Here is an 18,580-nt window from a genome sequence, read left to right as displayed (position 1 = left end):
GTTGGTACTTCTTTAGGCTTTACAGGATGGTACCTCTTTCGAGAGGTATGTTGAGAAAAAGGAGCAGATGTGATCTAGTACTGTGAAAAGCAGGACTGATTTCCAAATTCTTTGTGGCATTTAGTCCATGTGATTCATGTGACATATTTTATCATTGGTCCTGATTTGGGGTATAGTGCTTGTACCCCCAAGTTATGACCCCGGGGGACCCAAAGTGACTGAGCCCATATGTTGCATCCAATGTTAGAACACGTTCATCACCTCAAAATTTGAATGACGATCCTAACTCCTGAGCCTATAATGGTCTGCTCTTCATTAAGGCATCTTGCCATACCTTTCATTATTCTGCTATTTTCAATTCTTAACGTGTTTTGTGCTGAGGCGCAAATCTCTGCCTTTTGTTATGGAAAGCACAACTCTGCATTTGTCAGCCTACAGTCCATTTTTTAATTTTTTTAAATTATTTGTAGGAAAAATAATCTTCCGTCTCAGCTTTAACTTAGTTGATCTGGTTTAATTTTCCTAATTTGCTCATTCTTGTGTGCTTAAATGTTTGTATCAACCCCACTGCCACGTTTAGGTATGCTGAGATAGTTCAAGATCTATACGTATTCCTCATTGCTCATGCAGCTTTCACTTGTTTTCTTCCCCACCTTTCAAAATCTCTCTCGTTGCCCTCCCTACTCTTGCAGTATCTCCATATTATCGAACGAAGCTACGAGGTCTCTACACTACTGCAAAGGCTGATGCTGAAGCGGAATGCAAGTAAGTAACACCCCAAGGGTTTAAAGTTCTCGGTCATAAAAGAAAAAGCCAAGGAGTTATGGCTAAGTAGTCTTGTCTTCCAAGTTCACGCCCTTCAGCGGTCTAAGGTTGACCTTAGAACAGGAGCAAATCTTAACTGGAACAGTGGGAGCATATTTAGTCACCTGTAGAGCGAGCAGGGGTGGTCTGCACTTGGTACCAGACTGTTATGAAAAAGACAGTATGAAAAGGGAAAGCCGAAGTTTGCACATCACTTAATTCTTGCTTGGCACTAGCCCCACTCCATTTTTATGTTTTGCTTACAGCATCCTTCGGAAGGCTTTGGACAAAATTGCAGAGATTAAAGCACTGCTGGATGAGCGGCGGATTGGTAAGTCTTGAAGATGTGCCAAAGTGGCTAAATTTGCTAAGGGGGGTTCAGAACAATGACATTTGGCCTAGCGGTTTCTCAGGAGCCCGTCTTTACTCTTCCTTATTCCTGTCTTAGCATTTTTTAAGGTAGTCATGGAGGAGCCCTTTAGTTTCCACTGTAATACGGTCAATATATAATCTTGGAAAGATCTGTTCAGCTTTATCGTGCCTATTAGAAACATTTTAATGAATACGTTGTAGTTTTATGGAAGTGCTCAACAGTTGCCTATCAATGAGGGTGAGTGGTGTTCCCCTTGTGCAGAAAAAGACTTCATAGTATTTTGAGACTTTATCACTTCATGCTTTTTAACTTTTTTGTGTATGCCTATCTTTGTGAATTGTGTGCTTGAATATGGGTATAAAGCTGAAAGCTTTTATTTCATGGGCTAGCAGAACGAGAGATTAAGTGTCTTTTTGGATACGTTTATAACCAGTTCCGGTCTCTTGCAAAACTCTCCCATTTGATTAACACTTCAGGTTCTGCTTAAACCCTAAAATGCAGTCTTGTTCATATAGAGTAATGTAAAAACGTCGTAACAATAACATCGGATATGTAGCAGTGATATTTTGAAAGTCCAACTGTTTTTTTTTTTTCTGGTGCACAAAGACATTGGACTGGGTAAAATTCACCATTTCCTTTCCAATCTCTTCCTACACTCAAAAAGGTTGGGAATTTACTCCTGACTAGGGACAGATTTTTCGAGGTGGGTAAAGAAGGGCCTTTAAGAAATGTAAAGCTGTAATAGCTGAGCAGAATTTCAGATGCGCAAATATACACATTAACAGTTGCCCCAATAAAATGGAATTCACAAACGTTTGCTAGGAGTACTGTTTCCAGGCCAACTTCTGTAAATTCTTGTGAATCGTAAATTGGCACCAATGCTTGGACTTATACCCGTAATATGGTTGCTACCTTTCTTAAAGAAAAATATTGGTCCTTTGTATACATTTTGAAGTGTTGGTAGGGTTAGGAGCAGGCAGTCTTATAGACGTCAGCTTGAAGTCTGTAGTTAAAAAAAAATATATATATTTTTTATTACTATTACAAGGCAATAATGCCACCATTCACCTCTAAATCATTTATAGTTTAGACTTCTCTAACCTACTTTGAATTGTTTTCTCATTGCATATGTTTATTGAAGGTTACACTTCAAAAGTAAACAAGCATTGGCAAAGCCAATAGTTCTCGCTGTTGGGCTGCCTCTACAGCATCAGCAAGATGCTGTATAGCATGCCCGAAATTAAGGAGAAAAAAGAAAAAAGGCAGAATGACACTGTTGCAGTGGCTGCATCATTTTGCAGCAGCAGGCATAAGTATTATCCATGCATGTCTACAAGACAATTTCGGTGCAAGTTTTTTAAATTTACTGATCCAAGATGGCCATGTAAATAAAAAAACAACTAAAATGAAGTAAAGTAAAAATGCTTTTTGTTCCTAAGGTGGGGGGGGGGAGCCTATACCAGCCCCAGCGCTAGCCTATCCCAGCCCTGCCAGGATAGCAAGCATTCAGGCTCTACGTGCCAAATTTCAACTGGATCACTCGCTTCCAGCTCGAGTGTTCATGCAACTTCAACTTATAGGAATGATGGCCTCTTGCATATTCATAGTACCTCACGCAAGACTCAAGATGCGTCCTCTCCAAGAGTGCTTAGCGCGCCAATGGAACCAGGCCCAGGGTCAATTGACAGATCTGGTGTTGGTAGATGGTCGTGCCCATCGCTCTCTGCAGTGGTGGACCACCAAAAACCTTTCTAAAGGGCAACCGTTCCTGGAACTGGTTCCTCACCTACTACATCACACCATGCAGGGCAGGTGGACACCTCAACAAAAGTTACTCCACATCAACCATCTGGAGTTACTAGCCATATTCCTAACCCTAAAAGCCTTTCAAACACATGTCTCAGGCAAGGCAGTCTTAGTCCGCACAGACAACATGACAGCCATGTACTATATACAAAAACAAGGTGGCACACACTCTCCGCAGCTCTCAGCTAGCACAGAGCAGATGGAGATGGGCCATACCCCAAAAAATCTTTCTCCTAGCCCAACATGTCCCAGGAGTCCAAAACACTATAGCCGATCTGCTGAGCAGACAAACACAACAGATCCACGAGTGGGAACTCCATCTACAAGTTCTTCACCCGTACTTTCAAATGTGGGGGCATCCTGTAACGCCCTGAACGTCTCAGGATCGTTTAACAGACACGACAATGAGGACGCAACCACTAGTGAAGGGTTAGTTGTTTTAATGAAGGCAAATATAATACAAAGAATAAACAAGTTATAGTCACTGGAATCCTCCAGGCTAAGTACGTTACCAGCCCACAGCACGGATGGTCCTAACCGTCCTCTGCATATACGCCGGTCCCGGCGTATGCCAACAGAGGGCAGAAATGAAATGGCCGACAATGCCAATCGGTAGGCTGTGAGGGGCACGAAGAGTGTTGGGGAGAATCGAGGAGTCAGGGAAACACCCAGCCGGGGTCTCTACCTGAAGGGAGCAGCCGCTCAACCTCTTCCTCAGACTGCACCGGGACGCGGAGTCACCTCCTGGTGATGCGTCACCGATACCCCAATCACAAGCAAGAAGACTGAACCGAGAGCAGCCGCTCGATCGATCCTGTGGACTTCCGAGTCTGTAACGCGGCAAACACCTCCTGGTGTGCGTTACAGCTGGCAGTCCCTGTGTCTCTGGTCGGGCTGGGAGTTACGACTCCAACCAGCAAAAGCGCCACTGCGCTTGGACTCAGCCGAGTCAAAAAGCGAAGCTCAATGGTTGACCGGTAGAGCTTCCGGGTCCTTCACAGGTGACGATGGGGCAAGACACGGCCCAGGGAGTAACGACTCGACCTACCTCCGTTCTTGCCTTACTGGAGCACCACTCCGGAACACTGCTCTTCACGAAGCAGGTACGTCGGTGTGAACACAATATCCGACAGCGTTGTACCTCCCGGTTCCTCCCTTTATAGGGCGTGTAACAGCTCTCCTGTTTACATAAGGGCGTGTTTCCCTTGAGTTATGTAACAGCTCTCCTGTTTACATAAGGGCGTGTTTCCCTTGAGTTATGTAACAGCTCTCCTGTTTACATAAGGGCGTGTTTCCCTTGAGTTATGTAACAGCTCTCCTGTTTACATAAGGGCGTGTTTTCCTTGAGTTATGTAACAGCTCTCCTGTTTACATAAGGGCGTGTTTCCCTTGTATGACAGGAATTCTTGACAGTACATCCTCCCTCTCAGCGGCTCCCCACGGGTCCAGCGCTGGCAGGAAAACGCCGATGGAACAAGGAGACCAAGCGCGGAGCATGAACCCCTTCAGCCGGTTCCCATGAATGCTCCTCCGGGCCATAGCCTTTCCACGCAACCAGGTACCACAGCTTCCCCCTGCGCCATTTGGACGCCCGTATGCCCGACACTTCATACTCCACCTCCGACTCCACGCATACCGGCCGAGGTGTCCCAGACGGCTTGGAGGGTGCTGGTTTGAGCAATGATACATGAAAGACAGGGTGTATCCGCAATGACTGGGGCAAGCACACCTTCACGTTCACGGGACCCATACACTTGGTAATTCGATAGGGGCCCATGTACTTGGGATGGAACACACTGTTCTTTCGAAACCTCATGTTTCTTGTGGATATCCAGACGTAGTCTCCAGTACGGTACAGTGGCCCTGGCCTTCTCTTCCTATCTGCCGCAGCCTTGTATCTTCTCTTGGCCTCTATTAGGACAGCCCTTGAGCGCATCAACGTGTCTTTTATGTGTGCCACCCTGTCCGCTGTGGCGGGAATCCTGTCCTCTCTGAACGGATGTAGAAATGGCAAGAACCTGGGATGTTGGCCATAGTTGCTATAGAACGGAGATGACTGTGTGGAGCTGTGAGTGGCGTTGTTATAGGCTATCTCTGCAACCCATAGCAAGTCGACCCATTCTTCCCTGCCCTGGTCCACAAAACATCGCAGATACTGTTTGAGCGTTTGGTTCAGGCGCTCGGTTTGGCCGTCCGTTTGAGGGTGGTAGCTGGTGGACAGGGCGGTCTTAACATGCAGCGCAGTGCACCAAGTCTTCCAGAATTGCGCAGTAAACTGCGACCCCCGGTCCGACACGATCACCCCAGGTAATCCATGCAGTCGTACCACATTCTTTAGGAGTAGTGACGCCAATTCCCCGGCCGTAGGGACTCTCTTGCAGGGGATGAAGTGCCCCATTTTCGTCAAGTAATCCACCACCACCAGTATTGCCGTCATCCCCTGGTCTACCGGTAGGCCCACCACGAAGTCCAGTGATATGCTATCCCATGGTCTATCCGGGGTTGGAAGTGGATGTAAGAGCCCTTGGGTTCGGCCATGGTCGGCCTTCATGGTAGCACACGTAGGACACTCCTGTCCCCACCTCCTGACATCCACTCTCATGGTTGGCCACCAGAAATGCCGTCCCATGCTAGCCACCGTTTTTTCAAAGCCCAAATGACCTGCGCATGGAGAGTCATGGCACCAGATGAATGCTTGTTTCCTTAGCCTAGGCGTGGGTATCAATAGGCACCTGCCCTTCAGGGGTATCCCGTCCTTCAGCTGCCATTCTCTGTGACTGAGGAGCCACCTCCGCCATGCGAATGACCTGATCCCTCTCTTTATTCCCCTCAGGAAAGTATCCGGTTGGATAACCCCCAATACCATCCTCGGGGAAATGATGGAACGCTCGGTCGCAGGCAATGGTTCCTTAACTGCAGATTGACGGGACAGGGCGTCCGCCTTTCGGTTTTCCGTCCCCGGCCGATATGTGATGCGGAAGTTGAACCCCGCAAAGAAGATCATCCACCGCAGCTGCCTGGGAGAAAGGTGTCTAGTGGCAGTCATGAACTGTAGGTTCCGATGGTCCGTGTACACCGATACCACATGTCTTGCCCCCATCAACCAATGCCTCCATTCGGTGAAGGCGTCCTTGATTGCGAGAAGCTCCTTCTCCGCAATATGGTAGTTGCGTTCGGCGTCGTTGAGTTTGCGGGACATGTACGCAACGGGATGAAGCACCCCTGTGTCGTGGTTGCGTTGGGACAAGATAGCCCCCAGCGCCACATCCGACGCGTCCGCTTCCACCACGTAGGGGAGATCCGGATCGGGGTGAGCCAACACCGGCGCCTTACCAAAGGCGCTTTTCAGGGCCTCAAAGGCTTTGTTCGCTTCAGGGGACCAGACAAACTCCTTGGACTTCCTCAGTAGCTGTGTGATTGGGGCCACCACTCCTGAAAATCCATCTATGAACCGCCTGTAAAAGTTGGCGAAGCCAATGAAACTTTGGACGTCCTTCACGCTTTGGGGCACCGGCCATTCTTTCACCGCCTTGATCTTTCGTTCTGCCATCTCCTGTCCCTCTGGACTCAGCATCACTCCGAGGAATTCCACGGATGTGACGTGGAAGTCACACTTGCTGAGTTTACAAAACAGCATGTTTTCCCTCAGCTTTTGGAGCACAGCTTTGACGTGGTGTACGTGCTCCTCCACACTGGACGAATAGATGAGGATGTCGTCGATATATACGACCACGTAGATATCCAACTCCTCTCTGAATACCTCATTCAAAAAGTACTGAAAGGCTGCCGGGGCGTTGCACAGACCGAACGGCATGACGAGGTACTCAAAAAGGCCGAACCTGGTCTTAAAGGCGGTCTTCCACTCGTCTCCGTCCCTCATGCGCACCAGATGGTATGCCCCTTTCAAATCCAACTTGGTGTAGATACGAGCTTTCTTGACCTGTTCCAGAAGTACACTGATGAGAGGCAAGGGGTACCGATTTTTTTATGGTTATCGCATTCAATGCCCTAAAGTCCACACAGGCTCTCAGCTCCCCATTAGCCTTCGGGATGAAGAAGAGTGGTGAGGCGGCCGGAGACTTGGACGGGCGGATGAATCCTAGCTTGAGGAGTTTATCCAGGTACCCCCGGAGATGCACGTTTTCAGGCTCCGTCAGGGCATACAGCCTGCCGCTGGGAACGCTGGCCCCTGGCACCAGGTCGATCTGGCAGTCAAACTGTCTATGTGGTGGTAGCACTTCCGCCTTCACCTCATCAAATACATCCTCAAAACTGTGATAAGCCTGGGGGAGAGCCACATCTTTTTCTGCCGCTGTAGCCACCGTCTGACTCCCGCTCTCATCTGCGTCAAGGGATTCCGTTCTTATTCCACAATGCAGGATGCAATACGGTGACGTCATTTCGATGCGATGTGTTGGCCAATCCACAAAGGGGTTGTGTTTCTGTAGCCACGGCAATCCCAATATGACGCCATATTGGGGCGCTCGGATGATGTTAAAATCGATTTGTTCCAAATGGTTCCCCCCATATCTCATCGGAAGGACCCCCGTGTGCTGCCCGATGGGCCCCGTCACCAATCGCCTTCCGTCTACAGCATAGACGTCTTCGGGTACAGCTTTGGGAAGAAGCACTAGCCCTAGCCTGCATGCCTCGTTGTGGTCCATAAACATGCCAGTGGCCCCTGAATCCACCATGGCCACAACGGGTATCCACTGGTCATGCACTCCCACGTGCACCGTGATAAACAGGTGTCGTTGTCCCTTAGTGACCGAGTTGGAAAGTGAAGGGATGGATGAGTGACTCCGAGATGTCCCTTCTCTGGTCTTGGAGTCCTCTAGTTTTCCGCCGGTATGTCCACCACGGCTGTTACCGACCGGTTGGCCCGATAACGTGACGTCTTCGGTTTGGCAGGGCATTCACGTACGTAGTGGCCTTTTTTGCCACAATATAGGCACAATCCTTGTTTACGGCGTGACTCTTTCTCCGTGGCTGTGAGGCTCGCTCGTATTGCGCCGATGTCCATGGGTTCTCCCTTGGATGCGGTGGAAGTTTCAGGACTTCCCACCGTCACATAGGATGGAAGGGATTTTCCTTTTCTCCCATGATCCCCCTTTCTTTCACTTAGCCTATGTTCCAGCCGTAATACCAGGTTGATAAGGCCCTCACATGTCTTGGGTTGAGGGTCAATATGAGCCACGGCGTCCTTGAGCTCATCGCACAGCCCTTGATGGAAGAGCGCCGTCTGTTTAGCAACAGGCCACTTGGTTTCCGCAACCAGCCTTCGGAACGCGTTGAGATACTGCACCAGGTCGTTGGATCCCTGTCTCAACTCAAGCATTTCACGGTCCGCCGTGTACGAGTCAGCCCTTCTGTCGAATACCTTCAGGAATTCCTCGCGAAAAGCACCCCAATCACATAAGAGGGGGTCGTCCCTGCTCACCAGAGGTACGGCCCATTGTGCCGCGTTTCCAGCCAAATAGGATATAAGGAAAGCCACACGAGCCTGACTCGTGGGGAACGCCTTTGGTTTGCACAATAAATGTAGCGCCACTTGTGTGAGGAATACCTGCACTGTGTTAGGATCCCCACTGTACCTCTCTGGTGTCGCCAAGGGGATGGCTACCGGCATTTCCACTACTACCGCAGGGGTCTGATTCGTGAGGGAGGTGCTGGGCGTGAGCGGGTCCAATTGGATAGCATCCAGTCTGGCTTTTACATCGGCTGTTTCTTGCCTAGAGGCAGCCACTTCAACTTGCATGGCCGCTAAAGCAGCCAGCACATCATCAAGTGTTGCCATGTCTGTTATCGACCGGGAGACAGTGTTATTAAGGTCGGATATTTTGTAACGCCCTGAACGTCTCAGGATCGTTTAACAGACACGACAATGAGGACGCAACCACTAGTGAAGGGTTAGTTGTTTTAATGAAGGCAAATATAATACAAAGAATAAACAAGTTATAGTCACTGGAATCCTCCAGGCTAAGTACGTTACCAGCCCACAGCACGGATGGTCCTAACCGTCCTCTGCATATACGCCGGTCCCGGCGTATGCCAACAGAGGGCAGAAATGAAATGGCCGACAATGCCAATCGGTAGGCTGTGAGGGGCACGAAGAGTGTTGGGGAGAATCGAGGAGTCAGGGAAACACCCAGCCGGGGTCTCTACCTGAAGGGAGCAGCCGCTCAACCTCTTCCTCAGACTGCACCGGGACGCGGAGTCACCTCCTGGTGATGCGTCACCGATACCCCAATCACAAGCAAGAAGACTGAACCGAGAGCAGCCGCTCGATCGATCCTGTGGACTTCCGAGTCTGTAACGCGGCAAACACCTCCTGGTGTGCGTTACAGCTGGCAGTCCCTGTGTCTCTGGTCGGGCTGGGAGTTACGACTCCAACCAGCAAAAGCGCCACTGCGCTTGGACTCAGCCGAGTCAAAAAGCGAAGCTCAATGGTTGACCGGTAGAGCTTCCGGGTCCTTCACAGGTGACGATGGGGCAAGACACGGCCCAGGGAGTAACGACTCGACCTACCTCCGTTCTTGCCTTACTGGAGCACCACTCCGGAACACGGCTCTTCACGAAGCAGGTACGTCGGTGTGAACACAATATCCGACAGCGTTGTACCTCCCGGTTCCTCCCTTTATAGGGCGTGTTTTCCTTGAGTTATGTAACAGCTCTCCTGTTTACATAAGGGCGTGTTTCCTTGAGTTATGTAACAGCTCTCCTGTTTACATAAGGGCGTGTTTCCCTTGAGTTATGTAACAGCTCTCCTGTTTACATAAGGGCGTGTTTCCCTTGAGTTATGTAACAGCTCTCCTGTTTACATAAGGGCGTGTTTTCCTTGAGTTATGTAACAGCTCTCCTGTTTACATAAGGGCGTGTTTCCCTTGTATGACAGGAATTCTTGACACATCCACAGATAGACCTCTTCGCCACCCACGAAAACGCCAAATGCCCAAGCTTCGCCGCCGGATATCCACACCCATTGTCCAAAGGCAATGCGATATGGATGAACTGGTCAGGCAGATTTGCGTATGCTTTTCCGCCTCTCTCACTCATTCCATTAGTGGTGGGCAAACTACAACAACACTCCCTCACTCTCATCCTAGTAGCTCCAACTTGGGCCAGACAACCGTGGTACACCACACTGCTGGAACTATCTGTAGTACCGCACCAAAAGTTACACCTCTCTCCATGCCTCTTAACCCAGAACCATGGAGAGATCATGCACCCGGACCCAGGTCAGCTCAACCTTGCGATCTGGCTTCTGAATTCCTAGAATTCGGCTATCTAAATCTTCCCCCGAATGTATGAATGTCATTAGAGAAGCTAGACGACCTACCACTAGAGCTTGCTACGCAGCCAAGTGGAAACATTTTGTGGTCTATAGTCACAACAATAACTTCAATCCACTAGATGTGTCCATTCACACCTCATAGGTTATTCACTACACCTACAAAGATGCAACCTAGCCTACACGTCTATTAGACTGCTCCTGGGGGCCATAGCAGCCTATCTACAAAACAGACAACATCGATCACTCTTTAGAGTACCTGCCATAAAAGCCTTCATGGAAGGCCTCAAAAGGATAATTCCCCCCAGAGTGTCCCCCTCATCTGTGTGGAACCTAAACATCGTTCTCACCAGACTAATGGGGCCTCCCTTTGAACCTCTACACAAATGCAAACTTCATTCCTAACATGGAAACTGCTTTTCTTGTAGCCATTACTTCCCTCAGAAGGGTCAGTGAGATACAAGCACTCACCATTCAAGAACCCTTTCTGCAAATGCACCATAACAAAGTTGTTCTTCGCACAAATCCAAAATTCCTCCCTAAAGTCATTTCGCCCTTTCATCTGAACCAATCTGTGGAACTGTCCGTATTCTTCTCGCAGTCACAGACCATTGCAGAAAGAGCTCTCCACACACTAGATGTCAAACGAGCCTTACTCTACTACATCGAGAGAACACAACCCTTTCGTAAGACCAAACAACTGTTCGTATCTTTCTCACCACCACACAAAGGCAACCCCATCTCCAAATCTGGGATAGCTAGGTGGATTGTCAAATGCATACAGATTTGCTACCACAAAGCCAAACGTATGCTCACTGTTCCCCCTAAAGCCCACTCTACACGTAAAATAGGGGCTTCCATGGCATTTTTAGGAAACATTCCCTTAGATGATATCTGCAGAGCAGCTACATGGTCTACACCGCACACTTTCACTAAACACTATTGTGTAGATGTGCAAACTAAGCAACAAGCTAGTGTGGGACAGGCTGTACTCAAAACATTGTTTCAAACCACTGCAACAGATACTGGTGGTCGCCGCTAGGAGCGAGTACTTTTATATAATCTATGCAAAGTGTGTAATCTGCAGCTCATATGCCTCGAACGGCAAATGCTACTTACCAGTATGCATCTGTTCTTGGCATGTAGAGCTGCAGATCTACACACGCCCACCTGTCTCCCCGGCTACCTTTATCTGTTCCAGTTTATCTTATTCAGATACAGCACACATGGACATCTTCACTGCTTATTATTACGCTCCATCATTTCCCTGCTGGCGAAAAACAATCGGAGGATGGAGCCGAAGCCCATGCGCAAAGGAGGAGTCCCATACCTCGTGACTTCCAAAGACTTTCCAAGAGGAAAAACAACTGCAAACATCCGGGCCCAGCACCAGATGGCGATCTATGCACAGTGTGTAGATCTGCAGCTCTACATGCCAAGAACAGATGCATACTTGTAAGTAGCATTTGCCTTACTAAAATCTCACCCCAGAATATCTATCTCTGACCCCTATTTCTCAAACAACAAAGGTCATATATCTAATGACATCCTCTTCTATACTAAAAGACGAGCCCAATGGCGAAAAGCCTTTCTCGCCCTATTCTCGATCGCCTCCTCTAGGAAAACAGCACATGGTCTCACGATATCCATCATCCCCTCCCCTTTCTACAAAGCTGAAGCAACAATCGCCATTTATCATAATGGGATCATCCTCATGCGATCATCGGACCGTAACCTAAATCTACTGGATAACCTCTTTCCTCTCATCAAAGAAAGAGTTGTTAGACCCCATCCCACGTCCCCAGCTGACCACACCCCTAGTTCACTGCGCTACTCATCCTTCCTTTCCACACGCCCCCCTCACCTCACCATCATGCCCTCGGGCCCAACCATACCCCACACCCGTTCCCCTTCTCATCCTTAAGATAGCATACACCTCCCTACTTCCTACTCCACCCCCAGCACCACCAATACTCACTCGGTTCCTATTTCACCCCACTTCCTTACATCCTCCCAGCCCACACTCACCCACTCTTTCTCCACTCACCACTAATCCCACCGTCCCACAAACACACATCCATACCTCCTCATGGCCGTCGCCCACACCCACCCGCTCAATTGATTACCATACAGAAAGACTGCAACAAAAAGGAACCAAATCTCGATTCCCTCCCAAACGCCATACAAGGATTAACCTCCCATCCCTTAACCACATTCCACACTTCAAACATGTTAATTCCGACACCTGACCTAAGACTCGATCAGATATTACTATCACTACAACAAGTCAAAGAGGACCTCCAAACTCTACATGGCCTGATTCTGCAACAACCCAAGCTCATTGGGCCCACACTAGAAGTTAAGATACTCCTCCATATCACCCATGTGCCACACACCCAATAGCAGCGCACAAGCTCCCAGAAACATCAACTCCCTAGGTGGAGAGCAGTACCCTACCCCAATGCCTCATTCCGTCTGATCCAGAGGATAAATCCTCTTTCTATGAAGGACTTAACCTCCCTACTCCATTCCTCTGAGCTTCCTTCACCACCCCTTAAAACGGCGCATTCATACAATTTACATAGAGTTTCTATAATCCAGTCCATCCCTTCCAATAGCTTTAGAGCCACTAGACACATTTCCAGTGGTATAGTTGAAAACAACCTCATGCGAGTCCCCATACTATACAATCCCAACACAACTCCTACCACAGCTCGGCTAAAATGTGTGCTTCTAAATTGTAGGTCAGCCTCAAAACATGCCGCCGACATAGCCGACCTCATCCTCACTAATGAACCGGACCTTCTAATACTGACTGAAACATGGCTAAACAAATCATCCTCTCCCATACTAGATATACTAGTACCCCCAAATTATTGCATATCAAGACTAGATAGAACTGAGAGGCCAGGCGGTGGTATTGCTTGCATACATCGAAGCAACCTCTCTTTGATTCGCTCAAACTCCCAGGTACCTTCCTCCTCTGAATACATGTGTTTAGCTCTCACTAATAACAACAAACCAATATGTTCATTACATGCATTCTACCACCCACCAGGGGACAACCTCTCCTTGGAAAATTTCATGGATATCCTTGCTACAAATACGGGTCAACAAAATATTCAAATATTCCTCAGAGACTTCAACCTCCACTGGAATGACCTTGACGACCCAGGGGTCAATCGCCTCAAAGCGTTCCTCTCAGACCTTAACATTTCCCACATCTGTGATAGCCCCACACATGATAAAGGCTCAACCCTTGATCTAGTAATTTCCAAAGCTGACTCCTCCCAGCTTGAATCGATCCTCCCTTGCGACTGGTCTGACCACCACATCATCACATTCCACATCAACAAATCAGTTAAACTACTCTCTGTCCAACCCCCAAGGACGAAACTCTGGAAGAGAAACCTAAAAAATGTAGGTCCCAACTTGCTCTCACCCTCCAGTCCTAACATCATGCTACCACCGGAAGGTCTCTATCCGATGTAGATGACCTGACTAACCATTATTTTCACTCCATGAACAGGGTATTAGACAGTATAGCCCCCTTACAGTTGAAAAGAGTCACCACAAAAGTCTCAAAACACTGTTATGATGGTAGGCTAAACGAAGACAGACGTTCTTTAAGAGTAATTGAATGACGATGGAGATCGGCACCATCCTCTGACCATCTCATGTTACTAAGAAGCACAAGAAACACCTATTACAGAAAGCTAAGAAGATCAAAAGCAGACTTCTTCAGTAAGCAATTAGACTGAGCCAAGAATCGTCCCAAAAAACTATTTGAACTAATCAAATCTCAATCTAAGGGTGTCTCGCACCTCCCCCAAGCTAACGCAGACACACTATTCAAGTGTGAGGAATTTGCCTCCTACTTCCTTAGGAAGACCGAAAACATAAAGTCAGACTTGCAATGAAGCTCGACCTCAAAAACAACGCTTCGTGGTCCTCCTTCAATACTTACAGCGAAGAAACTATACTAAAAACGCTCACAGCCCTGAATCCCTCCAACCACTTCACAGACCCTCTTCCCGCAAACTACTTGTAAGAGACTTCATTCCAATGCTATTGCCTCTATGGACCAAGATTATAAACCCCTCTCTCCTTCAAGGAACCATCCCTGAAATCCTTAAAGCAGGCCAGATATGCCTTATCCTAAAGAAGCCATCGGCGGACCCATCAGACCTTAATAACTATCGCCCAATATCCAACATCCCCACTTTGGCCAAACTGCTTGAAAAATGTATTCACACGCAGCTTGGCAACCACATAAAACAATTCAGCTTGCTCGACCAATATCATTCTGGGTTCCGTGCAGGACACAGTACTGAATCAGCCATGATCCACATAATAGATTACGCATTAAAAATCCTGGATCAAAACTAAGCCTGCCTACTAATCTTGCTTGACCCATCCTCGGCCTTCGACACCGTTAAACGCGACAACTTGCTAGACCTACTGAAATACAGAATGGGACTATATGGTTCTGTTCTTACCTGGTTCTCCTCCTTCCTCCAAGATAGAACACAAAGATTCAAGATCATCCACTCCTTATCCAAACCCACCCCAGTCACCTTCGGAGTACCGCAGGGCTCATCCCTCTCACCTACACTTTTCAACCTGTTTATGGAACCACTCACTGAACTTCTCAGGTCCTCGAATGTCCACTATCACATGTATGCAAACGACACACAACTTTACATAAAGATCTACTCACTTGAGGACATCATCTCTCTCAATACAACGCTACAAAAACGCAGACTTGGTTGGCCCAAAAATATCTGAAGCTAAACACCTTCAAAACCGAATTCCTCTTAACCGCTCCCCCAGACAATCGCCCATCATCCTCGAGTGGATGAAACACCTAAACGCACTCAACAGTCAACCTCTCATCATCGACTCAGCGAAATCGCTGGGAGTAACTCTGGACAGTAAGCTAAATATGCAGAAATACATCAGCGCCTCCACAAAAGGAGCACATTTTCAGATGAAGAACTTGAGAAAACTCAAACCCTTCCTGCCCGCAAATTACTTCAAACAGGCAGTTCAAGCGCTAGTAATCTCTAGAGTGGATTTTGGGAGTGTTGCTTTCTGCGGCCTTCCCAGATCGACGACGGCCCCTCTAAGAGCCTTAATCAACTCAGCTGCTAGAATCATCATGGGCTCCAAAAGAAATTGTCACATCTCCCCTGACCTTCGTGCCTTCAACTGGCTACCTTTCGAGGCTAGAATCCATTTGAAGATTGCTTGTATGACACACAAGGCACTACATCACAAAACACCTAGTTATCTAGCTGACACATTGGTGCTCTGTTGTGGTAACAGATCCACCAGGAGCTCAAATAACCTGCTACTGAAACCACAATGATTTGTCAAGAAGAAAACTTACAACCGGACCTTCTCAGGAATGGCTCCCAGGATTTGGAATGCCTTGCCCCCAGAAACGAGACAGAACCCTTCCACTGTATTTTTCAAACCAGCATTAAAAATGCAATAGGTCTCGTGTTTGATTAAGTTAAAGCCATTTGCTTTGCTAATGGTATTGTATAGCAAAGCAAATGGCTTTAACTTAATAAAAGGCGAGACCTATTGCATTTTCAATGCTTGTTGGGGATTGTGATGTTCCTGGAGAACAAACAGCTCGAATGTATCTTTACAAAGCCATTTCCTCTTGCCTACCTGAGTTTGTGTACATCATTTTAAATGTGTCTTTCTTTTCCCTTCCATACATAATACAGGATTTTTCATTAGTAATTGAGCAAACGTCCTTATTCATATGATGTGTTTTCTGTTATACCATTGGAATTGAGGTATCACAGCACGTTGACAGTATGCTTCTTCTGTTTGCAAAGATATATAATGCACTGTATTTGAGATGTAACCAAGACCTTCTTGGGTGTACTTAGAGAGCAGACTCCACGTCAATCTGTGTATTTTTTCCATACTAATATTGTAGGAGAATGCTTACCATATTCATTGAAGGCAGGCTTCATGACAATCTTTATAGTGATTTATACTTATAATATTTTCAGAGCATTATTAGAGGCAGTCTTTATGATTTTATAATTATTTTACTATTGACTGAGGATTAATTGAATTGACTAACCATTTGCCTTTTTGCTTGCTATAATGATTTCTACATTTTAAATAAACCTTCAGGTTTGTAAATGAATCTTGTCCTGTACTTTTCACTCTTTAATTCTAAACTGCAGTCACTACAGCACATCTAAAACTAATTGTAAGCTGATCTGGGACTTTTTTGACGAACTATAAACATAAAAAGTGAGATTTTGACCAAAGACAACTACCGATGTAAAATATTACCTGGCCAAATTATGTGAATACAAAGTAGCACAGATGATTCACCATCGCTAAAACACAACCATAGCAGAAGTTGATGCAGATAATAAATAGCACGAATGACCATAATTGATGTACTTAAATGCAACATATTTGTATTTTAATAATTTTGAATTGTATGCGGAAGTGTGAGTCCTTGTAAGACTCGTATGTTAAAAAAAGAAATCATAGTTTAGCCTTATTCAGACACTTTTGCAAAACATTCTGAGTGTAAAATATGCATAGCAAATAAGCACTACCAGGCTGCACCCAATCTTAATACATCACAAAAAAGGGCAGGAGGGGGACAACACCACATCTGCACAATTTAGAGCAGATAAATAATGTATGCTCCCACCTCAGCACAATTTATGCAGTCCATTCCTTTGTGCTCTGCACTTTGCCAATTATTTCAGAAGCATGAGATATTGGTGTCTGACGGCTCCATTCTGGGGGTCCCTGTTATCACGTGGGCACTGCATTCAGAAGGAAGGTCCCTGAAGCCTGTGTGGTCCCACAACACAACAGATGGCCTTCGAGAGGTGCTTCGGTGTAAGCCTGTCACGCGCCAACTATTCCAGTGACCTTTGGCTCCACCTGGGACCTACCAAGGCAGCAAATCACGGGCCCCGTGCTCTGCTTTGAGACATGCTGCATATGAATTAAAAACCTATGCCAAAACAGGAATTCACATTAGTATGTGGTGCGTGTTCTAGCTAGGTGTATTTTTGTTTCAGTGGGCTAAATTTCGAAAATTTCAAGTAATATCTTTGCAAAGTGGCAAGGATAACTGCAAATCACTTGGAAAGTGCTCGAGCAGAATTACGTTTAAAAAAAAAAGTGCAGAAGACAAGCTACATCCTGTCAAAAAGGTAAAAGTGCAAATAAATATGCTAGACCCTTTCCGTAGGCCCATGGGAAACGCATAGGCCTGGATTCACAAAGCTGTTTATGGCGAAAATGTCTCCATTTACACCTCATTGCTATACACCAAAGGATACCTATCAGGTTGAATTTTTTTTAATACTGTTTACTTTTCTGGGATGAGTGCACAGAATGGCAGATTTAAAACAAATCATGGGACTTTCTCAAAAGTAATCCTGAAACACTGTGCCAGCTTTCATACCACTGCTGACTTTTCTAAAGAAGGGGAAATTGTAAACCAGCAATCACCCCCAGCCCCCTCTCCCGAACAAGCAGTAGTACTTCTCCGACTCTTTCCAGCATGATCCATTTAAAGAGAGGCCAGAAGAAGCTGAGGTGGGTTGTGACGTTGATGACCAATAAAAAGAGGCCAGAAGAAGCCGAGGTGCGTTGTGACGTTGATGACACCCACCTTTATGTATGGTCATTAAACATGCTTATGCACGTCTTACTGAAACCTATGCTGCCGTTAAAACAAATAAATGCACAAGTAGCCATGTTGTGTTTTTACACTATTTACGGTATTGCCGATTCAATTTCCGGGCAATGGTGACAGCTCGTAAGCAGGTTGGGTAAGGATTGGAAAAACGTAGCCCTTTAACATCGATGAAGTAAACTGGTATTGACTACAGAGGCCCAACGGAGTAACTGGCATCGACGCAGTTTTAGCAATCTGTTTCTGTAACCTTATGTAGCGACCCTCTCTTACTCCCCCAGAGTGTTCCTCCTAACGTCGAGCAACTGTCACAATAAAGGCCACCTACATATACCCGCACTTAAGAGCGCATTATTACAGTTGCACACATCGATGGCTTATTTGGCCACTGTAGGTAATGATGGATTGTGTTGGCGCGAAGTGAAGAAAAACACTTTTTCTGCTTGCAGCCCTATGACGCTGTTTAATAAGCATTAGGTGCTGTGGGAACTAGAATTAAAGGAGCAGTGCGCGCAAGGTCCCACTAGCTTCAATGTTACCGGAGCCAACGTCCGGTCGAAGAGGTTTCTGTGCGTGGCATTGTTTTTTTCCCCATGGGTGATTC

The 18,580-nt window shown here is 46.9% G+C and overlaps 1 protein-coding gene across 6 annotated transcripts in view; it reads left to right on the top strand.

Annotated features, from left to right (window-relative positions):
* SGF29 (SAGA complex associated factor 29) overlaps positions 1-18,580 on the top strand; it is a 233,083-nt gene that overhangs the window by 22,391 nt on the left and 192,112 nt on the right. For all 6 annotated transcript variants that reach the window (XM_085618872.1, XM_085618871.1, XM_085618870.1 and 3 more), the window contains exons 4-5: positions 693-765; positions 1,071-1,135. In XM_085618872.1, the coding sequence (XP_085474998.1) occupies positions 693-765; positions 1,071-1,135 (138 nt within the window). The remainder of the gene's footprint in view (positions 1-692; positions 766-1,070; positions 1,136-18,580) is intronic.

The sequence above is a fragment of the Triturus cristatus genome, chromosome 7 (genome assembly GCF_964204655.1).
Source record: "Triturus cristatus chromosome 7, aTriCri1.1, whole genome shotgun sequence".
In the NCBI taxonomy this organism is placed as follows: domain Eukaryota; kingdom Metazoa; phylum Chordata; class Amphibia; order Caudata; family Salamandridae; genus Triturus; species Triturus cristatus.
The sequence above is the reverse complement of the archived record's forward strand: the minus strand, read 5'-3'. Positions and strand labels throughout refer to the sequence as shown.